General features: G+C 40.3%; 1 protein-coding gene across 8 annotated transcripts in view; it reads left to right on the plus strand.

The window, feature by feature from the left end:
• KALRN (kalirin RhoGEF kinase) overlaps positions 1–26,226 on the plus strand; it is a 528,424-nt gene that overhangs the window by 301,956 nt on the left and 200,242 nt on the right. For all 8 annotated transcript variants that reach the window (XR_008748289.1, XR_008748288.1, XM_055811375.1 and 5 more), the window contains exons 11-12: positions 5,899–6,090; positions 20,370–20,539. Coding sequence is in view for 6 of the 8 variants with exons in the window: in XM_055811375.1 (XP_055667350.1) it covers positions 5,899–6,090; positions 20,370–20,539 (362 nt within the window). In the remaining 2 variants the exon portion in view is untranslated. The remainder of the gene's footprint in view (positions 1–5,898; positions 6,091–20,369; positions 20,540–26,226) is intronic.

Genomic DNA, 26,226 nt, shown 5'->3' on the forward strand with positions numbered 1-26,226 from the left:
CTAGTCAGTACTTACTGGCCTCTAGAGATGCTATCTCTTCTGTGCCTTTTACATGGTAAGACTTAGGTGACAAAGCTCTCTGAATTAATATGAGGAACCTTTGCCTGCAGCTGCCTTTCACAGCCCCAGAACTTGATTAACACAGAGTAAGGCAGACCAGTGCTGCATCATTCCCCTTCAGCATATCTAGACGTCTGCTTAGGAGGTGCAGTGTCTAGGGTATGCAGTTTGTGTTTAATGCAGTAATGTGTCTGATCACCTGCTCTGTTCCCCTACCTCATGTTTCACCTGATGTATACAGCTAAGCATCTTTCACTGGCTGATTGGCAGAGTTCACAACATGCTGGAGATCTTGGAGACAGTTCCTATGAAAATCTCTCAAATATGATAAACAGTTGTAAAACACCGTGCAAGGGCAGATTGTTCAGGAAAAAAATTGGCCAGATTTAGGGCACAAACTCTGCCCTGGATTGCCATTAGACACGGCTATTTTCCATGTAATCTGCCTTGAAACATGCAGCAATAAACTATGTACAAGTGAAGCTGGTAGTAGAGGAAAAATGACAGAATCAGTTCCTGAAAATACACTTGAGTTGAAACCAAAACTGCTGCACTAAATTGATTGATGCATTAAAAATGTGGGGAAGGGTCAGTAAAAACACAAATATATATGATTGGTGTTTCCTGGGTTTTGGTTGTTTGGTGTTTTTTCCCTAATTTGGAAAGGATGTTAAGGTACTTGAATGCATCCAGACAAGGGCAGCCAAGCCAGTGCCAGGGCTAGAAGACATGTCCTGTGAGGAGCGGCTGAGGGCTCCGGGTCTGTCTCATTTGGAGAAAAGGCGGCCGAGGGGCGGCCTCACGGCTCTCTGCAGCTCCCTGCGGAGGGGAGGTGGGGAGGGAGACGCTGATCTCTCCTGCCTGGGATCCAGGGACAGGACACGGGGAAATGGTTCAAAGCTGAGCCAGGGGAGGGTTCATCTGGGCATTAGAAAGGGTGGTCAGACACAGGCACAGGCTTCCCAGAGGGGTGGTCGATGCCCCAAGCCTGTCTGTGTTTAAGAGGTGTTTGGGCAATGCCCTTAACAATGTGTGTTAACTTCTGGTCAGCCCTGAATTGGTCGGGCAGCTGGACTAGGTGATGGTCCCTTCCAACTGAAATAGTCTATTGCATTCCATTTCTAATTTTTTTCTAAATGACAAAGGTAATTGACTTCTTTAGATTGCAATACATATCATAAGAAAGGCAAAATCTTTCTGTTCTGCCTCTAAACTTTTATCGGTCCAAGAATTAACTGATACATTATTCAGTGTTTTTGCATTTAATTTTGCTTTATTTTTATTTAGGAAAAAGTACTTTCAAAGCAGAATTGGGGCCCTTTGGTTAGTTTGTACTGAGCACTGCAGTGCTATTGTCTGTGTAGCAAATAAGGCCAAGCATGAACCGCAGGCAGCCAGTGCGCTCTGATGTTGAGAATCAGTGCAGCTCCTACCCTGGATTAAATTTGGAGAGAACAGTTGATGAAACGCTTCTCTGGCACTAAAATTATGGACAAAATAGTATTTGATTCAACTTTAAGGAAATATCTTAGGCAGTTTGCTAAAAGAGCTGTGTTTGGATAGCGCATTTCCAATGCAGCGATGGCTTCATGTGTGTTAACCTGGAGACACGGTGGAATCCTGGCTGAGCCATCTACCTGGGTCAGAGGTGGAAATGGATCCTAATGTTTTGGCCCTTGATGGTCTGAAATGCAAAGGAAAGCACAGTAAGTGTAACAGTCAAATTTCACATCAGCTTTTTCATAAACCATTTTTTTCAACTTGCTACAGAATATCAAACTCTTAAGAACTAATGAACGAAAGTTACAGGGAATGCTGTTGGTATATATTTCCATGGGATAAGACAACAATCACCTGCCTTCTGATCTGTGGTAGGGATTATTGTATAGGTTTTGTTAGTCTATTTATTTTCTATAATTGTGTTTCTTTTTTGTTATTCGCAAGAAACAGAAGATATATGAAAGCCTTCTGGTTCTGTCTAAAATGAACTCTGAGAGCATCTATTACAGCCATTTCCAGTCTGAAACCTGAAGGGTACAGTTTCATTTTCTTGTGTTTGCAGATTTCATGATTGAAATAGGTGATTATGCAAAGATTAATATAGAAAGATCATTAAGGGATTTGAGATGGTGGTTGGTTTTGTGCTTGAAATGGTGCAGAAGTATGTAATTCCAGTTAGCTGATCACTAAGAATTTCAAGGATTTGCATGAGGTTTCTCCCAGGGGTTAATGCAATGTTAGGAAAGAATGCCATACAACCCTAAAATTTCAGAGACCATATCATTGTATAACTCAGATTATTTTTCTGTGGAACACATGCTATTGTAGTTTGACAGGAATAAATTTCCACAGATACAGAGGAGAGATTCTTCATGGGATCTCCCTTTGGAGGGTTTAGCCATTTTTGGTGTCACCTTTCTCAGGATGCCACTTCCATGCACCTGCAGTTTGCAGAAAAGGGGACAGCTATGATTGTCCTTGTAGGAGAAAAAATTTCCTTCTGTGGTTACATTAGCTCTTACCTTCTTCCAAAGTTTTGAATCCTGATACCAGTTTGGAGATGTACCTAGATCCTGTGCTTCTGGTAGATCCTGCCAGATCTCAGAAGGACTGGGAATCTGAGGTAACCTCTTCTGGCTGGGGGTAGTAGGACAAGGAGGCACTATATGCTTCTCTTCATCGTGAGACTTTATTCTCTTTTGGATTCCCACCCATTCCTGATCCAGGGTTATGTCACACCAAAAAAGTACGAAGTGCTTCAAACAAATGAAATAAGGGTCTGTAATCTGAAGAGTTTACTAAGAAGAGAGTGAGCTCAGGATGAAAATGTGTGACGCACGCAAGCAGTGCAGCATTACAGTACCAACCAGGATGAAGCTCTCAGGTTCAACATATCTTTAGTTCAGCACTTGTAGAGAAATAGATGTGCCTCAAAATATTTGATACATGTAACAACTTCTGATATGATTTATATGCACTTTAATCAAATGAACAGAACAAAAGCAGAGCAGGCCCTCACCAAATAACTAACCTCTAGCTTATTTGGCCTGTGCTGTGTTTATATCTCATGAGACAGTAGATGACAATTCTTTCATGAATACGTCAAACTCTGGAGTTCAAGGCAAGTGTGGTTAACTCCCAAATGTGATTACTTACATGAAATGTATCTAAATCTCTTAAATCTGCAACAGTGAGCTGGAAGTCTCTCAGCACCAGGCATTCCTTCTGTAATGGCAGGGATAAAGCCATTAGTGTTTTTCCAATCATAAACAGCACCTGTTTTTAAAACACAGACCCTTAGCTGCAAGCTCAGTGGACAAACATAGAAAAGGAGCTGAACTTCACCATACTTAAAATGTGCTGTGTTCAGGCTTCTTGTGCATGACACATTTATGCAAACATGTCCAAGATTAGGTGGGAATGGTTCAGGAAAGTATAACAGTATGCTGATGGTTTCTGGCACAGCCCAGGGGAAACACTGTATGTGCCTCCTTCCACATTCCCCTTTGCCTTTGAGAACCTTGTGCAATACAAAAGGGACTGCTGCAGGACCACTGCATCCTTTACTGTCTGTGCAGCGTGGCCAGAACCTCTGTTGAGGCCAGCCTACATGAATTTTTTACCCGGTCTAGGGCTCAGCTTACACCCTTTTCACCATGCAGTATATTTGTATCTGATCGTTGTATTGGTGAGCTCGCCTCGTCTAGGTGGAATTAGGTACAGCACGTGTTGGAGTCAGTAAACCTATGGTTTTCAGCAGAGATGAACATAAGCGTGTTAGGGACAAAGGCAGTAAAGCTGTATTCATACTGTATTTCAAGGTGTTTGTGTCCCAGATCTGTGCCATAAGCAGAGAGCAAATGCATTTGAAAATATACTAAATGTTATAAATAAAAGCAGAGAACAGCTGTCTCCGCAGGGAGCTGCACTGGTGTTTGAGCTGTTGTAGTGGTAATGTGTGAAAAACCCTAGAGTGGAGTAGACTTTGAAGAATAGTGCTAGCTTTGGCATTTTCTCCAAATACTATTGGAAGAGGATCATTCAGAAAGGATGCTGTTAAGTGAAATTGGACCCTAATTCAGATCATATTAAATGGAACATTTTTTACAAATTCTCAGCTAAAGAGGTTTCCAAAAAATGATTATTAAAACATAACATTTGCCGCTGTTAACAACCTAACCATTATAGCAGCGGCCTGAAAGTGAGGGAATAAAAATTTACTGTTGGTAACAAAACTGTCTAGAATATGTTCTTCACAGTCCAAAAGGAGAAATGCAAATACTGTGTATTTATAGTCAACCCTCAGAAACTGGGAAAATGAACAGTGAATGAGCTGGTTTCTTTCTGCTTTTTATAACTGGGAATATTTTCCCCCATTAAACACTTGGAGGCCAGTGAGAAAATTGAATATTTTCTCAAGCAACAGCTATTGACTGCAGCAGGGTATTATCTAAGAACAACATAACTTGATTCATGTCTTTTATATTTGACAGTGTTTCTTTAATGCTCAGAAGTACATGTGTGTCCACAGTGTTCAAAGATGTGTATGCATCGAGTTAATGTATTTTTAAACTGAGAAGGATTCTCAGCAGGATTTTGAAAAGGATAGTGCTACAATTCTGGTTCTGTTGATGCAGAGGTTAAAATTCCCAGTGGGAGAAGTCAGGCCAAAACCAAACATTTCTAAAGATCTCACCCGGTACTGGAAACACCCTTAAGCTGATATCTTTGTCTGTCCTTATTTTTGTTAAGTGTTAAACACCACAGAGCTGTTGGCCTCAGCTTCAGTGAAGAAAGCTTTTCTATGACAGCAAGGGCTGGCTATGTTCAGTTAGCTAAACACAGCTGACAGAACCATCGCTCCGTGGCTATGGAGAAGATGACTGCACTCCCTTTCCATTTCTGCTGTTATTTATGAGACTCTCTCATGTATTAGTTCAGTGCTGTTTTCCAGCAGTGTGGAAGAGGGCAAGAAAGGATAAACAGGTAGTTTGAAAGTTGAGGTAATTCACCTTTGTTCCTCCACAGTCTGGCATGTCTTGGGTACATGGCTTCACTTCTGCATTCTTCAGTTCCCTCTCTTTAAAGTAGAGGTAATACATCTCATATCGCAAGGGCTGTGGCTATGGGGTAAATCTATTCAGGATGGTGAAGTGTTCAAATTCTTATGTACTGGAGGGCAGGTATGTGCCTTGGACAAACTGGAAATTATACCCCTCCAAAACAATCTGAGCATTACATACTGAGCTGCAAGCTAATCAGATAGAATTACTCCATTTAGAAATACGATGCAGAATAGTAGATGAGAAGAAAAAACATAGAAGGAACTTGAAGACAGTCTTCTCAAGTTATCTCACAAAAGCCAGTGAAAGGAAAATGGTTTTTGAGGCTGAGATGTCTCTGGCTAACGTAATTACATGCTATAACATGAAAGCCATTGGGATGCCTTTGCAACGAGCCAGTAGCCGACTGTCATGTGAGGCACCATAGGCTTCTGAGGTCGTTAGTCCCACTTGCTTCATTACATTATCTTTGAGAAATTCCAGGCAACTTGGAAATAAACAAGTTCACAGTCCTGCTGCTGTGCCTGGCAGGATTGGGCTGGGGTGGTGTGTTCCAAATAAGAAATTATTTCATGTGTACTCAGGTATTAGTCTTAAGTGGCTTTATACATTCTCCTTTCACAGAGGGCAGTGCTAGTAGGAATTCTAACTTTTGTTTTAAAACTCTGGTAATCACTTTTTCTCATACTTTTGAAAGTATAAACATCCTATTTCAGGGGTTTACTTGCCACAGTTGTATTACTCATACTCCATTTCTTGCTTTGATTGCTGGTAGAATACGTACACCAATGCAGACAAGCTTTTGGAGGCTGCAGAACAGTTGGCTCAGACTGGGGAATGTGACCCTGAAGAGATCTATAAAGCAGCCCGGCATCTGGAAGTACGGATTCAGGACTTTGTCCGGAGGGTGGAACAGAGGAAACTTCTCTTGGACATGTCAGTCTCCTTCCATACCCACACCAAAGAGGTAAGATGTGCATGAAGGAATTTTTCTGTGTATTGCAGACTGCTGCAAGAGGCTGACTGAAAACTCAGACGACAGAGAAAAGGTGTCTTCACTGTGCAGGGCTGATACCAGTTCGTTTGATGCATATGATGAACCGTTGTAAAGAGGAAGTAAAATGTGAATGAAATATATGAAAGATATAGTACACTAAAATACAGGAACAACGTATCTTAACATATTAAGCAGTGCTAAATTCACAACTAGAATGTCTTGTTAAAAATAAGAATTCTCTTGTAAGAACACGAGTTGATATTAACACATTAGGTATAAACATGCTAGCAGTGTGATATGCATCCTCAGAGGGTTTCCAGTTGAATATAATGCTAATTAATGTATCCATTATTATTAAGTGTTACTGGATTTTTTTTTGCATTGTTACATTGTTTAATGAGGGCAGACTTCACTTTTCAAAATTACGGTTAAAGAGCAAAAAGCCACATACTGATACCATGAATCAGTGAGGACCTGAAGAAATGCTGTTTAGTGTAATTGAAAAATATCCAGAGATAAGGCTGCCTTGCCAGAGATACAGAGATACAGTGGACAGGACATCAAATGGGAGGCCACTGGGGACATAATTAAAGCATACTTCACATTTTTCTGCAGACCAAAGGCCATTCACTCATGAGCGACTTTTAAAGATAGGGTTTCTGCTGAGAGACATGGAATTAGTCAGAATGGTTGTTTTCATGCTCTGCAGCATCTGTTTGCAAAGGCACACTTGATCAGAAAGATGCTCTTAGAAGCTGAAAGCTTTGCCTGTGTTCATGGTTTTACATGTTACGAACAAGTTGTGTATAGCAGGCTTCAGCATGTTGGGGAGCCTCCTTAAACAGAAGTTGTGTGCACACGTTCATATATATGTATGTATATATATACACACACACACACACATCCATATAGAAGATGGAGTTACAGTGTGGCCATTATAGCTGCTGATACATTAATATTTTTCTTTTACATTCTGCTTCAGCAATACACTAAAATGTGTTTACTTTAAGCTTGTGAGTAGTACTATTGTTTCCAGTGTAGCTCAAATGCTTGCAGAAATGCTGGTGTGCCACAGGGGAAACTTAATTGGTTATTTCCTCAGGCAAAATTATTTCATAACAGTTTCCTACTGTGATTAACCTCACTTCACCTATGCAGGTGGTGACTAGTAACACAAAGATAGGGATGACTCCAGGAAGTTATCAGCAAAATATGTTTTCTATCATCTAATTTCTTCTAATGATTACTGGTACTGTGTAGCTTAATTTGGGTTTGAGAACTAAAGCTTCCCTGTATTAAATGTTTTGGATTGCAGTGCACTATACTCACTTCTACCCTTCTTTAACAAGAAGGGAATTTGCCTGCTCCACTCACCTGGTTTTAATGAGCCCTGTTTTGGTATCTAGAAATGGAGAAATATAAAAATGCACATTTTTTTAACTATTACAAAAAACAGTCTTTTGTGACAGCTGTTTACTAGATATTGACAGTACACCCTAAATCTCTGCCTCATTGAGGTTGACCCATGAGACAGGTTGGTGTTGTGATGCCTTTTTTGAAAGCTCAGTACTTGCTGTCAGTTTTAGGGAGACCTAGAATGGACAGACTCCGGGTGCCTCTCTCTGTCTCTAGAGGGGAATTGAGGCAGCTGTAGCGTTAAACTGGGATATCAGCAAAGTCAGGGTGAACCCAGGAATCCACCTTCATCAGAATAAATGACAGCCATTGGGTTGGGTGCAAAGAGGCCGCTGAAGTTATAGCAGTCTCCAGCAGGTGCCCAGTGTCAGAGGATGCACAGTAGCTCTGCAGGAGAAAGGAAGCTTTCACTCACTTCTGTGTTAATTCACTCCTGTGGGGGCCAAATGCTCTGATTTTCTGCAGGTTCACTGAATTTCATTGTGTGTCAGCACCTGCCTCCTTCAGCGACACGTTTCTGCACTGGTGGGAGTCACACAGCCCAAATACCTCATTTTCTGCCAATAATAATAAGTGAGGAAATTATTGCTGGTTTAGTATTTGTCTGCCAGCTGAGGAGATCCCCACAGACACAGTGAAGTAACCAAAGACTGCCAGGGGGGAACTGGTACAAAGGGCAAAGCATTACAAGAGAGCATCAGATCTGTATTTGCCTTTTTATGCTATAAATAAATTGGCTCAAGTAGAAATGACTAATTGCTTGGCCTTGCTTAGCCCTTCACATATATTGTAAAATGGGGAGTTAAGCAATGTAATTGTCATTCTTCAACGTGAATATAAAAGAGAGAGCTGGATTCCTCAAAATTGAAGAAATACAAATGTCCTCCCTTTGCCATCATGCCTATGATAGTATTATGTCCTTTCTGTGTTTCTTATCAGCTGATCTCAGTTGGTTCCTCTCTGGGGTCTGCCTAGGAAATGAGCTCAGCCTCAGTGTGACCTCCCAGCCTACAGAGCTGGGCTGGACCAAATGCAGGTTCTTGCTCTAGCCACTTGCCCACTTATCCAGGTCAGATCTGCACCATCCATGCTCATTCAATGAAACTGCTTAAAAATAAATTCACTGCATTTGCTGGGATTTCAGTTCCAAACAGCAAAGATAACATTAGGTTCCAACTTTGAACTTAGGATTTGTCAAGCAAAATTCCCTTTGAGCCAGTAGCGTTTTAGCTAAGTTCAAAGAGTTCACAGTCAGATTTAAATTATAGCAGATGTCAAGGTAAAAACCCCTTTGGTTCAGCAGTGAAATACAGGCAGATCGGAGATCCATTGCTGCTGTTTCACCGGAAGACTTTCCAGTTACAGTGCTGACATACGCCTCCTTGATTTACCTTGCCCTTCCTACACGCCATGCTGTACCTGATGCTGGACTGGGCTATGCCCATCCCGACCCATCACCTAGGAGTGCCTTGGGGCAAGGAGAAAGCAGTTTGGCTGGCATGTTGTTAACAAGTTTAACACCTGACATATTTTGCATTATTCTAGAAGGTGTTATTACTTACTTAATCATAACGATCATTATTGATTTCATCCTTTGTACTTCTTAAAAACATTTTTTAAACTATTAGCAACTGTTTCTCTTATGTCCTTGGAAACGAGTAACACTCCCCTTCATGTTATCTTGGCAATAATGCAGGAAACTATGGCCCAGGTATATTTTTCATCTAAGTTTCCCAAATTCTCATTATTTCTTGATATATTAATCTACTGAGACAGAACTGGTAAAATGGGGAATTAAGTAGAAAGAATCAGTCTTACTGACATGGGTATTATGGAAATATTCTAAATATCTCTCTGCAACAAACATACCGCTTCTGACAGTCTTCCTAGCACAGACGAATTGCATTTCAGATGTGGTAATTCCTAAACATGGATGAGTACATTGATTGTGAACTTCTCCCTGTTTGACCTGTACTCTGCCTCCCTCTTCATCTCCATCTGTGACTGCTCAGATTCCCAGCACACGGGAAACTTGTAACAGCTCCCATTTTTAAAAAGTGACCTTGTCATAGAAATGTTTCCTTTTGTAATCTGCCTTGCTGGGATTTCTTCAGGACAATATATAGTGTTGAATTAGCAAGTCATTTAAATCCAGATATCTCATGAACAATGAAAGTTAAGAGTGGCTTTTCTATACTACAGCAGACTTGAATCACTGCTCATTTCATGTGAAAGCATTATAAGAGGATTCCTTCTGCTAAACTCTGACTTACACAGTTGAAGGAATATGAAAAAGACTGTCAATTAAGCATAACAACATTTTTTTTTTAAACTGGCCTTATTTAGCAATACATGCAATAGGCTGAAATTATGACTTTCTGGTATGGTAAAAACATTTTAGAGGCATAAATTTAGAGCAGTCCCCTAAGTGATTGTTAGTGTCATAACTGATGAGTAATGTAGTTGTCCTATTGCCATGCCTAAAAGAGATGCATGTCTCACTGTCCTGCAGTATTCATTATGCTCTCTTAGTTTATAGTCAATATTTTCATACCCTTTTAGGCCAAGGCATTACCCTGGGAATCAAATCCAATTATCTGTATAGCAGGGTAAAATTATAAATTATTATCAGTGCTTTCAACAGAATTGTACCTGAATAATTTCTCTCAGGATTAAGTGTGATTGAATTCAGGTTTTTACTTCAGATCTGAATTAATTATTGGCAGGATTGTCAAATCTTGCAGTTTTATCACAAATCCTATGACAGTTGATGTTTTTCTGTGAGGTCTCAGCTGCTAGGATCAAATGATGATACAGGATTCTTGGCTATCATTTCATTTTGTTTAAAATAGAATAGTTTTTTAGCCTCCTGGAGAAGAGGTTGCAGATGTGATAAAATCACACCTGGAAGACTCAAAAACCTCAAGGCAAATAATAAAAGCATCTTGTAATTCATTGTCTGAATCTTAGTATTTTACATTGGTCTCACAGTTTTAAACTTATGGTTCTGAAGCGTGCTTTACAATTCAATTGTGTGTAGATACAAGAGTACAGTCACTATTTCCATATCATTAAAAACTTTTTAAATCCTCTTGCATAATTAAATGATGACTTAGCATCTTGTAAATGTCTTTACTTTCCATACCAATTTTCTTCTCTATTTAGCAATTATAGTTTTGCTTTACCTGGCTTAAAGTGGCAGGAAATACTGGTACCAGCAGTTTCTGATACAGCTTCATTGCTGGGAGCTTAAACTACAAGGTAGAAAAGCCTGGGAATTACTTTTGTCAAGTAGGTGTTGAGGTGAGGCTGCACATAGATAGCTCTGTGTGATATCTACATGCAAATAAATTCTTGACTTCATCGTCAGGATTTTAAGCTTTTAGGATTAATTTAGGTGTTTAAGAGCAAGCCTATGTACCCCAGTGTATTCTCCATGTAACTGACATAAAGGTTTGTTGCATTACTTGTTGTATTAGCTGATAATGCAGTTGCTAATTTAAGAACAAGGAACTTCACTGAATTTAGATCCATTTGCAATATATGGGTCTACAAAGCAGTTCTGCAGTTGCTTCATAGTTCTTTGGTGCATGAAAAGCATGTTTTCATACCATCCCTATTTTTCTCATTTTTCGTTGGATTTCAGATCACCATTTTGGGTTGTGTTGACTCCAGTAAGAGAGTAGGAAAAAAGCAGGAGAAGCAGTAGTGTGGTTTCACGTCATGTGCCCTGTGCTTTGCTGGCTGTTGGTAGGTCAGAAGAGCATAGGACGAGGTGCTCAGTGCTTGCAGTTCCATGTGGAGCCTGCTAGGTCTACTTGGCCCACAGAATAACGGGATTAGTATGCTTAGGAAATATTTAACGCTGAGAGAAATAAGCTGCCAATCTCTTAACAGGTTCTTTCTGAACATGTGCAAACTGGTACTTGGCAGGTCTTCTGAGTGACCAAATCTGGGCAAATTTTCACAGGGATGGCATAATGTATATTCTTGACATCAGGGCTAAATCTTGCAAAATTTCAAACCCTTGCTTAAAAGTATTGAGGGTCTGGAGCATCTCATGTGAGCAGAAATAAGACTCCTTTTAAAACACAGGCAAAGTAACTCCTTTTCCCTTTCCTCTCATTCTGGACCTTTCACCTCAAAATTCATCAAGTTCAACCTTAAGCAGATACCTGGTATGGAAAGTTTCATTCTGAACAGTTTGTCTGATAAGGCCATGAGAAACCGAGAGCAAAGTCCTGGACCATTAAGTGTCAGGCAACTTCCTATGTAGACCTTAACTATTTGTGGTCAACAGGTCACACTGGTCACCCCACAGATATCATTGGGTACTCAAGTGAGTAATGGGAGTGGGTTTACCTTGCCAGTTAGGAACAGTAACAGTGTTCTATTGCAGGCACTGCTAACAATTTTATTTGATAACTAAGACCTGTGAAATTAGATTCTCTCTGCTTCGGTTGAATATCATGATTAGGAGATTGTTTCAGTGCAAGTCGCTAATTTTGACAGGTCTTGGCCCTCACGTTGTGGCAGAGTTGCTGGGAAGCAGGAAGCAGAAAGCTCAAGGGGCTAAGGTTGGCTGCAGTTGACTCTCATCAGAAGAGTTGACAGAATGTATCAGAGTTAATAATGGAGCAAACATGATAGTGGTTCTGGGATATATTGCATAATCCTGTCATTCATTGTAAATTGACCCAGGATTCAAAGTTAATGTTACTGAACTTAATTTGCTGTTTGATTTTAACTGTTTGATTATTAAAATGACATTTCAGAGTAATCACCCATCAGATAATAGAGACTTGTGATGAAGGGGATAATCAGTTTAGCAATTCCACTTGCTGGCAACTTCTGGAAGTCCTGAAAAGGTCTTGTTCTCTGAACATGTCTCCCACAAAGTATTTGTCTTACGCACTTTGACACTACTCCTGTCCTGGACAGTGCTTTTGTTCCTTTTCTCGTATTACAGCCAGATTTAAAAAACCAAAAAGCATAAAACACCAAAATGACCCAAACTGTCTTTCTGCACATAAAATATTCACTGACTGGCCATTTCAAATCTCAGTACTTTTCAGGGTTAGAATGAAGCACTATGTGCCTTGTTCAAAATCTAGAAAATTTGTTCCTTCAATGGATAAAATTAACAGCCGTAATAGATAGAAAGCAGCATACAAAATCAGACTTTTGAAAAAATCTGTCCCCCCTCTCACTGCAGGGATGTGAAACATAAAAGCTTAAATTTATGCCTCTTAACAAATATGAATTGTTTTTGCTAGGAGCTGAATCAGTGTAGTTTGACGAGAAGGAATATTATAAGCAAAGAAATAACAAGACAAGGGGGTGGAAAAAAATGCATTTATAAGGGATTAAGTAAACGCTGATTTAAAAAAAAACAACAACAACAACCAGTACTTGTTTTCTAAATATTCTGATAAACCCATCAGAGGTGGATTTGCAGACAGAGAGCAGAGGCTGTGCGAGAAGTGAACTGCCAGAGCTGCAAATGCAGATAACGCATGCAGTTCTTTACCTGGATGGCAGATTCCTTGGAGGAGACAGATGCGTTGCCAGCTACTGTTATCATTCTGACGATTGGGTCTGTAGAGAGGGCTCTGCTGGTATAACAAGTGTTATTTTTGTGTGAGCTATGTAAAAAGTTCACTTTTGGTTATCAGCAATCAATTACCATGAAGCACAGAATCAAAAGCAAATCCCTCTCCAACTCCAGAGCATAGACTGTGGTTTTGACCAAAATGCAAACATTCACCAGTCATTCGTGCTGATGGTTTCTTTGCAGAGTTAAATCGTGTCTATAAAGCTACCAAAGGTCTGAGAATGAGGAACTAGGACAGCTGGGATGGTGCGGGGTACCCCTCTTTCCTGTCCATTTGTTGTCTAGAAGCAAGGCTTTTTCATGAAAGATTAAGAAGCTGGGAATGAAGAGAGCTGTGGTATCCTGGCAGCACATCCCGCTCTTGAGCAGGGGAGTTTGAAGCACAGCCAGACTGCTAGTGAATAAAACTACCATCTGTGATGGCAAAAACCTGTGAGACAGAACCAAGGTAAAAAGAATTAAATGCTTGTAAATGCAGCCACATAAACCAAATGTCAGGAAGTCAAACTTGCGGCAGAGCAAGGGCAGGGACATGGAAGAGTTCTTTCCATCGTTCTGCCGTGGGCTAGCCAAAGGATTCCTATAGACTGCAGTTAAGTTCATACTTTTTGCTGTCTGCATTTTTCAGGTCATTCATCAGCATTTTGACTGACTGCTTGGCTTCACTCAAATGTCACCGTTGGCTTTTGAGGGCCCTGGCATGTGTTTTGCATGTTATGGAGACAGGTCTCCAGCCTGTATGCCTTGCTCTCCAAATAACAGTGGTTTGTGCTGCAACTAGAAGGGTGTTTTATGAGGACCTTTAAATAGGATATGTCAACTCTCATAAAGTACCCTTTTATTAGTCATATTACAGCCCATTTTCCTGATTTTTTTTTTAAAAAGCTGAGGAAGATGAGCTTCTCCCAGCTTCACTATGTGGGCTTGCAGCTTTTACTGCTGTGTACAAAAGCAATAGAGTGCGCAGCCAGTGCCTGTGATAATTTGTGTACTGAGTAAATCTTCATCAAAGCCATACAGTGACACTCCTGTAATTCACTCATCACTCAAGACGCATTCTGTTGCACCTTCACTTCATGTATGCAACAGAGTCAACACAACTAGTTTAAAATGGTTAGTATCAGTATAGTGGTTCAAGTTGATGGATCCAATAAGACTCTTTGGTTAGAGAAAGGTCTTACAGTTTGTTTAATCCTTAGAAAGTTTCAGAATGATTCAGAATTATCACAAGTGATTTATTTCTGAGATTTCTATGCATAGTGCACAAAGTTGTGCAAAAGGCTCAAAGCAGCAGATCAGGGTACGACTGCAAGTGATATGGCCAGTCACTGGGAAAAGCGCAGAGGAAAGAGGCAGTGCAAGTCCCATTTGAGAAGTAATGGAATGTTTAGAACCAGTGAATAATTCAGAAGAAAATGTAATGGTACCTGCTTTTATTTAAGTAAATTGCTGAATTTGTAGTTTGTATTTTACAGCTGTGGAAAGCTCCTCCTCCATTAAATTGTACTGTATTACACTGGTATAAATCTGAGTAAATCTGCTGTAGGAAGAACTTCTCTAAGCCTATTAGCAGTATGATCAAGTGCAGAATTTGATTTGCTTAGTACAATTACTTCAGTTAATTACATCCAGAATCATGACTACAAATAACTAATTTTAAAATTTTACTAGAAGAACATGCTTTTGCAATTCGTGATGGTAGCATAAGTGACACAGAACATGTACATCTGATATAATCCAACTTTCTTTCCTAGGGCAAATAGTCTCTGAATTACAATTACATGACCTTGGGCTGGGGATCTACACACTCCCTGATGGAAGTGTAGATACCCAAATCACAATTCCCTTGCGAGGAGATTATTTTGTGCTATATCAATCTGGTCCATGCAGGACTTGGAAAAAGCATCAGATGTTTAGGTATTGCAAATCCTTTGGCCATAGGCAAGGTTACTAGTTAAAAAGCGTCAGCATACAGAAGCACCAGATGCAGCCCAACCAAGGATGAATGTCAAAAAATTGGCAAGGAAAAGGGAAAAAGCAAGAAGGAGGTTAGGAAGAGATGAGGTGGCTTTTTTCACAAAACGTTCTCTTTCTTTCCACTTGTTGTTTCTTCCCAACCAGTTTGGTGGTGTCTGACAACATTACTTCTTGCAGCAGGGTGTCTCATCAGCTGTATCTTACTGTGGAAGTCACATATTGTGGCATTTCATACGTAATATTTGGTTATAACCCATCTTGTCCCATTTTATTAGGTATGCTGTCACTGTGTGACACTTTGCTAGTGACATGCGGTCACATTACAGCTCATCATTGCATATACATTGCTTTCTATGTTTCTGTTGACGTTTGCATGAGACCTTGAATGTGACTTTGGAAAACGTTGTTGAAATATGCTTCCAATTTATAACAACCATCAGTTCTTTCAACTGAAACAGCACTGGATGCCTTCTAAGTGTGAATAAACATCAGCTGATGAAGATTAATTGTGCTGAAAGGTTTTATTATCTCCACCATGCTAGTGTGGGGAAATGAAGGTAGAAAAGGCCATTTCCTAAAGGCTGCACAGTGAAGCCAGATTCACAACAGCACTTGAATAGGTGCTTAAACTTAAGCACAGTTTAAAATCCTGCCATAAATTAACCTGAACTTGGGGTCTATGTGACTTCCTAATGCATATTACCAGAAAGCTAGATGTTACTGCTCAGAAAAGGTTTGTATGAGCCTGGCATAGTAGCAGAGGAAAATAGGGTTGATGGACCTTGGACAGCTCTCTCTGGAGCAATTCTGTTTGTGTTTGGGTTTTTTTCTCAACCTGCCCTTGGTTCTCTGCACACTTATATTACAACTTACGGAGTGGAAGCAGTGAAAATCAGGTGGGAAAGGAGAGTCCCCATATTCCACTGAATTCTTCTGCGTTCTGCTCTAGCCTTCATTGCCATGATGGATGTTCACTTCACTGAGTTGGCATGAGCATCCTTTTGGGGCCTGCTCTGCAACACATGACACTTCTCTGGCATAGTAAAAGGGTAGAACATATACCCTGGGAAGTTGCTTGTTTCCATTAACAACCCTGTTTTGAACTGCTAGCAAAAAGATATAATGTTAATTCTCATGGATTGAACTGACTGGTTCTTTGCTTTTCACTGGTCTCGTTACTCAGTGGTTTTAAACAGGTTTTGAGGGGATTAAAAGCCATCTCTGGCATTTGCCAATAGCAGTGTATAAACACTGGGTGTTTAATAGTTATTCCAAATACACAGGCAAGATTTTCTTAGCAATCTCTTTAGGGTTTAGATTTTATTTAAAGTTGTCCCTTGCTCTAAGGCAGAGGCTTTAATTTCTAGGTAACAGGCACAGATGTCCTTCAAACCTCCAGTAAGTGGTCTCATTAAGTACTTGAGTAAAATGAAGGGTATTGCATGAGATGAAATAGCTGTGAATAAAGAGCTGTATTGTCTTTTGGACAGAGGGAAACTGCCTGTGTTTTATACCAAAAAAGACACAGAAGTTGTTGCAATGCATAAGAGGTGCCAGATGCTCCCCCAAAAGAAGGGGGGGGAGTCATTCTTCTTTTCCACTGGTCTAGTAATCAGAAGAGAATTGTTTTTCTTGTTTAAAGCCATGGTTACCTTCATAAATAAAGCCTCAATTCTGGAACATTTATGGACCTTCAGCATGGATGTTTTAGGTATAGGTATTTGCCTTGGACTTCTGCGTAGCTGACAACTGTAACATTTTGCATGAGTCAGACTTGTGGCTGGATCTCTCTGATGAACTTAATTCAGGTTTTACACTTATGTGTTAGTATTTCTATATCAAATTAATCATACCAAAAGCATAGATCAATTTGAAGGAAGCACAAAAATTATTTTTGTGTTATTTCCTCATTTTTTCCAGGATTCTATGTTTTTTGTTTAGTACGTTAGGTACTACATTGTAGAGATTATCTCCTTTTCTGGACATGCACATCACTGACAAGCTTAGTAAAAGTCACCACAGCTGGATATGGAAATATTGTGTATTTGAAATGCCTGCATGCATCTGCCTATGCCCCCTGTGTAGGATCAAGTGATACATTAGCAGTAGTTTGGGGTATTGTATGTGAATAGGACAGGTGCTCACAAATTCTGCTTGTGCTAAGAATAAAAGAAGAAAGTCAGTTTCTGCAAATATCAGGCAAAAGTTGTTCCATGTAATATGCCAAATTTCAATGAAAACTTGAAACAATTCACTCAGTGTAAGCCAGCTAGCTGTTTAGAGTAGGTCACAGCATGAATTAGGAAATGCACAAGGTATCTGCTTATTTGAGGTTTTAATAGGATTTTTTTAAATCAGTTGAATAGTTGCACTAGAATTAAACATCAAGCCCTAATAGTGACAAACAGGATGTGATTTCTTTTTTGTGATTAACAGCTTTTCTGACTCTGGTTTTGCAGTGACGTGGAGGCATCTTCCCATTTCTGTGGCATTCACAAGTGGGGCTTTGTAGCAATTTATTTCAGGTGCTGTTAATTGTAGTGAATAACCTAAGAGATTTTTGAATCGGGTTCCTATTGTAAAATTGTTCCTGAAAGGTCTCCCTAATCTTATTAATATTGACTGATTCTTTGCATTAGGATTTACCAGGGATTGGTGGAGTCTAAAGGATTAAAGGTCAGTGAGTCAAGGATGACCTAGATTCTGATAGATTTATTATGCAAATCCTTACAATCACAGGTCATTAATGGAAACATCTGAAGCTAATATGAGTTAATATATTTCAGTGCTCTCTGAAACTAATGAGTGTTTTGGTTCCAGGTGAGTACGGTACAGTTTATGTTTAAGTATGTCAAGACTGCTTTGATATAGAAGTGTACTCAGAAAGTGACTTAGGATCTCAAATGTCCAGATCCTTTTGGCTGCTTCTGAAAGCTGGGTTCTGGACACGATTTTGAAAACAGGGTTTTCCTCTGAAGTCGCAGTGGGAGATTGGAAGCTTTCTTCTCTGCCCTTTCTAACATGATAATTTCAAGAAAACAGCAAATTCCTAACAACAAAGCAAGTTCTCAGTTTCACTTTCATTTTTGTAAAGCAAATTCTCTGGGCTTTTTTTGTTATCTTAAGTGGAAAAATGAAATATGATGAACAGCAAGAAATATTAAAACTACTGACTTCCCAACTTGAAACAGAAGGGTGATTTATACGCATGGCCATTTTTCTCTTCTGTAGTTACGAAGTGCTGTATTACTTGAAGATCTGATAAGCAGAGAAAGTAATATTTCTGGACAGCCTGGTTCTTGCCTGTTACAGTCCAGCTGTCCCTACTGTTTGAGTGGGTGCAGGGATCAGATCAAAAGCAGGAGGATTCTGAATGTGATTTGTACATAAAGGCATTAACGCATTTTCCTTTATGGTGGCTTCCCAAAGTTCAGCATGTGGACCTCAGGCCACAAATTAAAAAGCTCTCTATTTTTTTCTTTAAATATGTTTTCATTCTTTCATTTATTTCACAAGCCTGCCTACTTATATTTGTTTCTTTTATTAATAGTTGCCTTTTTATAGCATGCCTTTCTCCTGAGAATGTGAAAGTATGTGAATAACCTGAGCAAAGGCATTCCATTTTAGGCCAGTGGTAGGCTAGGCCATTATGATTATGCTGTTTATCCATAAACAGAGGCGTTTACCCAAAATATTCAAAGCTGACCCTGAAAATCTAACTGAAAAGCCTTCAAATTAACCATATGTTTTAAAGATTGTTTTTGCAAGTCTGTCAAGCAAGGAGGCAGTGGCTGAGGTGGGGGCAGAGCACAGGGAGCTGGGCTCTCCCTTTTCTGGTATCATGAGCAGTGCTGGGACAGGGTTTGATTTTTATTATTTTGGTTTAGATCAGGGTGATATCCTTGAAGTCAGTGGCATGTGTATAGTGTAACATTCAATGACTGGCTTTAGGTTTGGACCCCAACTGTGGGAAGCCTTGCCAGCTGGCATTTCAGACATCCCTCTCCTCCTCTCATTTTACATGGACATGCAGAATTCTCAATCTCAGAAAAAAATCCTGTAGGTTGGGGATCTAGTGCACCTCATTTTGAACAGAAACGTTTTTACCAGCTCTTTTTGCCACCCCCACACAATGTCTGTCATCTGCTTCAGGGGGTACCTGTAGGTCCCTTTGAGACAATCTGCAGCCCCCTGGAACGGCAGGCAGAAGTGCAGCCCTGCTACCGCCAGCACTGCTTCCTTTGACACTTCCCAGTGCACTGGTGGAACATTTTGTTTCCTGCTCCTGTACTTCTCTGCTACTTTGCAGAACGTACCAGCAGAAAGTGGGTTAATGGGGCAGGCATGGCACAGAGAAGTCTCTCTGGTGGAGTCATTAGGATTTGCTGGCACACTGCCAGCTCAGTTGGTGCAATTTTATACTCACTTTTCAGAGCAAGCTTAAAGGGGACACCTCCGTTCGCTTTAAGCCTTTACAGCCAACAAGATGCTGCTGAGGCTTGCCTGCCATTGCCCAGATCTCTGATGAACAGCTGGCTGGAAATTCCCATCTAAGCACTTACTCAAATGATTTATTGTTGTTGTTGTTTTGAAATTGATTACCAAGACTATTTAAAAAAAAAAGGATCTGCATGGGATTGATTGGTGATACTGCTGTCTCCTATGTTTGGATTTCCCAAAGTTAAAAAGCAGAGTCTGAGGGGCATTTTGTGGAGGGGGGTGAGTGGTGGAAACCCACAAAACCCCCTAACCCTCCACAAGACCTTCTGGCTGGGAAGGCATAGCTGAGCCCACACAGCTAGACTTCAGCCAGTACCATACATACATACCAAAGATTTTAGGTCTGTTCTGCAACAGGCTTCAGCTGCGTGTGAAATTAATAGCAGCTGATAGCACACAGGTCCTAAAAAGGGTTAGGTTATCACAGCTGTAGGGCACTGTAATTTGTTATTTGTGTAAAGAGTTAATCAGATTTATATAGTTATTGTCACATAATGAACTGAAATGCAAATTAATTTTGGAAAAAAAATACCTGATATTATATTTCTTTTACTCTGTTGCTTAAAATAGAATTGCATCAACCAGAATCAATACCAATGTATTATTTTGGTTTTAGAAACTTTAGGTCAGTTTTCATGTGAAACCTGCAGCCCTAGTTAATGCTTACTGATTTGGAATTAGAGAGCAAAAGGGTTAAATCTCAATCCCTCTCTGATTTATATTTCCCTCCCCTCCTTCCCAGCTGTGGACATGGATGGAAGATCTGCAGAAGGAGCTCTTAGAGGATGTCTGTGCTGACTCCGTGGATGCAGTTCAGGAGCTTATCAAGCAGTTTCAGCAGCAACAAACAGCCACCTTGGATGCTACACTCAATGTTATTAAAGAAGGGGAAGATCTAATTCAACAGCTCAGGTAAGCATCTACCTGGAGGACAGGTGTTGAGAAATCTGATGTATGCTGTGGTTTAGGTATGTATAAATAGGGGACTGTATGTTAGGATTAATTGGCAGAGTTTATTAACTCTTTGCTTATTTATGATTCTTCATATTCTGTGAGTATTTTATTGGAATTGTAAGGAGTGATTTGTGTGGACTGATTAGAGTAGTCTGGATTAGCATGGGATCCTGTTTGACAGAGAAATTATTTATAGGCATGGTGAAGTGAATTGAAACAAGTGTTTCAGGTGAATATTTTTAGTTGGTATTTATAGAAGATGGTTAAATGGTTGTGAGCTGAGGCCTTGTGATTTATGTGGTTACTCCTGGTGTGGGAGAAGTATATTCCTCTTAAGATTGTTAAAGGTGTATATTTTATTTACTCTTTCATTTTGTATGCAGCACCCTTCTATTTATCTTTGCCCATGTGGGATTTATTCATAGTGTCAAAGAGGGTCTTATACGGCCAGTTCCACTTGCATAGTGAATTAAAACCAGCTCATTTTGCCTGATTTAAAATACATTAAGAGACTGGTTGCAAGAAGGTGGGGTTGTTTTGGGTTTTTTTGCTTTCTCAGTCTGTAAGTGTAGTAGAATGAATGTGTGCAGAGTAAGCTTACACAAAACTTGTGAGACCTCTCTCATTTGTTCTTATTTGCAGTGATTTTCTGTGACTTTAACTTTTACAGCAGTGGAGTTTTCCTGCCTTTTAATGATGTTACTGAGCTCAAAACAAGGTCCAATACATCACTTACTCTTTAGATCTTTGTGTTGTTACAGAGTGCCCTTATCTACATGTACAAAGTGTGTGCGTTCTGTATACATGTATAATATGCCAGTCTGCCAAGTCTTACTCATTTCACCAGATACTGTCCCAGAGACTTATGTCATCCTCCTCACCCTGAGCTTTCCTAATCTGATGCCGTTGGTTCTCACATGAGAAGTGCAGAAAGCCATGAACCACAATAGGAAAGGGTAATGTGCTCTAGAGTAGAGTAGGTAACGAAGGGTGTTGGTAAAGCTCTGCCCTGAAGAACCTTCCTCAAGTCCTGAGTCTTCTACTACAGCTGTGTGTTGAGCTTTCCTCTGTACTTTTTCCTATAATCCCAGGATACAAATCTTCTCCATTCGCGCAGGGGGGAAGATGTATATTTGAAAAGGCTTCTAAGTTTTGACTGTCATTCAGCCCTAGGCAGCCCCACAGGAGAGCCTGTGTAACTTCCTAGCCTTACTGTATGTGGCTTACCTGTATCACAGGTGAGAGCAAGGGACCCAAGCTGTGGTATTGCTTGCCAAGATCAGAGTTGGAAAGGAAGGATCAGAAGTAGACATATCTAGGCTCCGTCCATCCATTAATCTTTGCTGATGAGATAAGTAGGAAGGAAACATGCTGTGTTTGGTAAGTGAGCTGCCAGAAGGAGGGGGTTTTAGATAAGAACGTACGTATGGCCAGCCATAACAGGTCAGTCAAAAGTCTGCACAGTTACTTCTCTTTATGCAAAGAAACTTTTTTGAAAAGTTTAAGGCATTTCTAGGAGATCTCAAAAATGACAGTGAAATTCTGGACTAAATATTGGTTTTGTTGTTCATGCCACTTACTGGCATAATATCATTTCAGCATAAACACCCATGGAGAAAAGCCTGAAAGGGACCATGTATAAACCCATCAGGCAGAGCATGGGGTGGTTTGTGGGGTTGCCGAAGATGTTTGTATTGAAGGAGTCCTGGTGCTGGCTGTGGGATTGACCTAGAGGCTTTTTGCCTGCACCTGAGTCAGTACAAAAGTGGTATGTGGAGCTGGAGAGTGGCCAGGGCAATATTTGGAGCTGAGAAGTCAGTGGAGCATCATTATGAATAGCAGTTACTGCAGAAAGGCTGGTTTAGTGGCTGCAAGGTCATGCAGGGGAAGAGGTAAACTGGGAGATGGCATGTGGGACTTTTTTTTTTAATGTAAACTTAGTCAATTCTTAGTTTCTCTCTTTGAAAAGTAAGGGTGACCTCAGGTTTGAGACTTCTTGTCTTAAATATCTGTGAAATGCCAAGACAGGTTTTGTGGCAGCTGTATTTAGCAAAGAAATGTTTTGGGGGTCTGGCTTTTATCCTGGGCAGTGAGCAAGGTGGAACATGGTGAATGTATTTGTGCAAAGTGATCCCCTGCTTCTGGTAAAGCCAAGACCAAACACAGAGGGAACAGCTGTCTGGAGGACAGAAGCCCTGAATGCACCCAAAGATTTGCAGAGCTGAACTGACAAGACAATCTCTGATTCAAGTGTTGGTTTTGAGCACTCCAACTAACTGCAAAGCCTGTAACGTGATCCTGGACACTTTCAAAAAGAAAAACATGAAACACCTCTGTGTCTGCCTGCTCTAACAACTTTTGTGGCTGCTGGGGAAAGTGAAGAACACAGAGAAAAAGGAAAGGAGGAAAAATTAGAATTGCTACAATATTTCCTTAACATGGCATTGCATTTCACAGTGTGGATCACCTTGTACCTGCTATGAAGAATAGCCGAAGTCTGCAAACGCTACAGTTAAAAGAATGAAATACACTGCTCTTATCAAGCATGTCATAGCACAGGTTAAAGCCAATAAAATTAGTGGGGCTTTGGAAAATTTTACATTTCTTGTCCTTATCTCTGAAAGAACAGATAATGGTTTAGAGAAGATCATTTGTGTAATAGCATTCTGGTTTCCTCCAGATAGCTTAGGAAAAACTCAGCTGCCTGAACTAGTTAAATACAATGCCTGAGACTGCTCTTCCCTGGTCTTCGGGGCCTTCAGTGACTCTGCATCAGGAGACCATACCAGTCAGGAATGAAACAGGTCTGGCTAGCAGCACTGCGTATGTCATGTTTAGCACTGGAAATGCTTTTTTCACTTTTCCTTATCAGTCTTTTACTGAGGTGATCATTGTTCTCAGCAGTCAACATGAAGCAAATCTTTTGAACTGTATCTCTAGCAGTGCTGCTGGGGGGCAATATTTCTGCACATTTGTGAGAAGCAAAACAACAACTTGCTCCAGTGAGATGTGAAAGAACAGGAATGTTAGGGGCAAAAAAAGGACAGTGAAGAGTTATGTATCTTGCCTTCTTTACAGTTAGTTCAGCATATGAGCTTTTGATAATGGTGATGTGTCACTAAGCCCTCTCCCAGTTAAAGCACTGAAAGTGGTTTCAAAAGCACAGCATTCATTCTGAACAAACTCAACAGCAATGCACTAAGCCCAATTTTATGTTCCCCAAAGTTTATTTTGTATTTTTTTTCAATAATTCCCTGCATTTTATAACTCTAATCCATAACCTTTCAGAGACTATTACGGATTTGTATAAATTCTTTCCCATAATTTCACATCACCAAACAGAACAACAAATCTTGTAGAAGCATCCATTCTCTGAGATTTTTTTTCCTGGAAGGAGATCTTTCTCAAACCAGACTATATAGGGATTGTCAAGGCCTTATCTGAGGAGACAGTGAAAAAATATCAGATTCTTACACTAAATTTTTTTTGTTGCATCAGCCACTGAAATGCAAGTGTAGCTTCATTTGAAGAGTGAAAAATTTAATGAAAAATAATTTCTAAAACCAAGTGTGTCTTTAGATCCCATGAGAGATTATTCAACACTAGTCTTGAATAATTCATTGAGTCATTTAGGTAAGATATGAATAGTAATAATCCTGCATTTAAATGAAGACATATTTCATGTGCTTTTATGGAAGACAGGTGCTGACTGAAGGAAACGGAACTTGATTGAATGTGGCCTTAGATTAAGCTGTAGTTTCAAAATCTCACCTTGTTATCTTCATTCACCCTTCCTCTGTACAGCTCTAATGTGGAGTCAGAAAGAGACTTTATGGTCACCAAGAAGGTGAAAACACAAGACTGAGTGAGTGGGACAGAAATCATATCACCTGGAAAGAGTAATATTAGTGTAATATTCCCTTACAAGCAAGAGAAGTCGGTAGTACTTGCTTCAGAGTAATGCTGGACCATCTGAGGTTCAGCGTCTCAAACATAAAGTATTTGAGAAAAAAGGTGAAACACATCCAAAGAGCAAACTACTATGCAGTTAATAGTATTCTGTATTTTCAATTTTATTCTTAGGCTTCAGATGGTGAGGCAAATGCTTGCTCTGTTGCTTCAAGACACATAATGAAAACACAATAACCTGTGTTTTGTTGCCTTAGAACCACAAAGGTATGGTTTAAACTTAGCTAAAATGACTCTGTGTGTCAGTTTAAGGCATCTGCAAGAGGTTATACTTTTTTTGCTCTCAAATATGCTTACTGTCAGTGTTTAACATTTAAATTGACTGTACATTGTTTTGATCTGACTCTATGTGATGATAATTTGCAAAGAGCAAAGCACAAGCATTTCAGTCAAGTTCTGTGTAAAACTACAAATGCTTTGCTAGATATTTATGGAGGGGTAATTCAACCGAGGAAAGGTAAATAAAAACCTAGAAATCTGGAACACACTAGCACTCTTCCACAGTGAGGAGACTCCGTGGGCATCTCTGCTCAGCAGCCCAGGTTAGCTGGCCAGAAGAATGGCTCCCAGCTGCATTTGGTCCCTGTGGGACGATGCAGTGACCTGGCAGCATTACCTGACATTTCACATGTCTTCCAATATCAGCCAGTTCGCTGCACACGTGGGAGTTTGTTGGTGCACCAGTAGTCCGGTATGTGTTGCTGGATTTGCAATTGTCTCCTCCCACTTTCTCCAAGGCAGAACCGGAGGCTGATAGGAAATATTGGTGGTAAGACCTGCTGGTTTACCCACTTCATCCTGTTATCCCACCAGTGCCCAGGTCTTCCAACAGTGTATTTGATAGGGTTTTCAGTTGGCTTGGTTTAAGTATGCCAAATAATGCAGCTGCTATCAAGCCTTTGAGCAGGGTGGATGGATGGATATCACTGCATCTAAAACTTGTTTTAGCCGAAGTACGAAAGGTGAGATTAAGTTATGGCTTCAGAGCTTCCTGTCTGGTTCTTGTTAAAGCTGGGGGACCTTTTCTGGCACATTCAAGGATAAATTTCAGCTCTTTATGTCTGCAAAGGTTTTTTATCCATAAAAAATTTGCTGAAGATCTAACAGACGGTAGGTGAGCCTATTCATATGTGTCAGAGCAGAAACAGAAGAGATGTTGTCAGAACTGTCCTGTGTCCATGCTAAGACTTTCAGGTGCAGTAAAGTTTTCCTTGGTCCTAACCCACCAGTTAAAGGGCTTACTTCCTTCTGTTGCTTGTATATGGAAGGTGTAGATGGAGCAGTATCTGACCTGTCACAGGCATGTCTCATTTCACTTACCCTAGTGAAAAGACAAGTCAGAGCCTGTCTTACAGTGTTTGAAAGATTTTCCTTCGGTGGAGTTTCTTGCACTGTAATCTGCGTCTATTGCTGCACTATGTAATCCAGAGGAAATCAAGGCATCCTTACCCCTTGGTCTAAAATGCTGGTAATTCCAATTCAATTCATCTGTAAGTAAGAAAGCAAATGCACAAAATTAACTTGTAAAGGTCCAGGTGACTAAATAGCATCTCTGGGCTTGACAGGACTGTAGGCTGGAGCAGGTCACTCTGTAGGATTGAAGGAGATTGCCAGCCAGTCTCCTCAAGAGAGCTGTTGAGATTGATGTGTCATTCTTTTCCCCTCCCCCTCCCAAG

This window comes from Falco peregrinus, chromosome 8, assembly GCF_023634155.1.
Source record: "Falco peregrinus isolate bFalPer1 chromosome 8, bFalPer1.pri, whole genome shotgun sequence".
NCBI classification, from domain to species: Eukaryota; Metazoa; Chordata; class Aves; order Falconiformes; family Falconidae; genus Falco; species Falco peregrinus.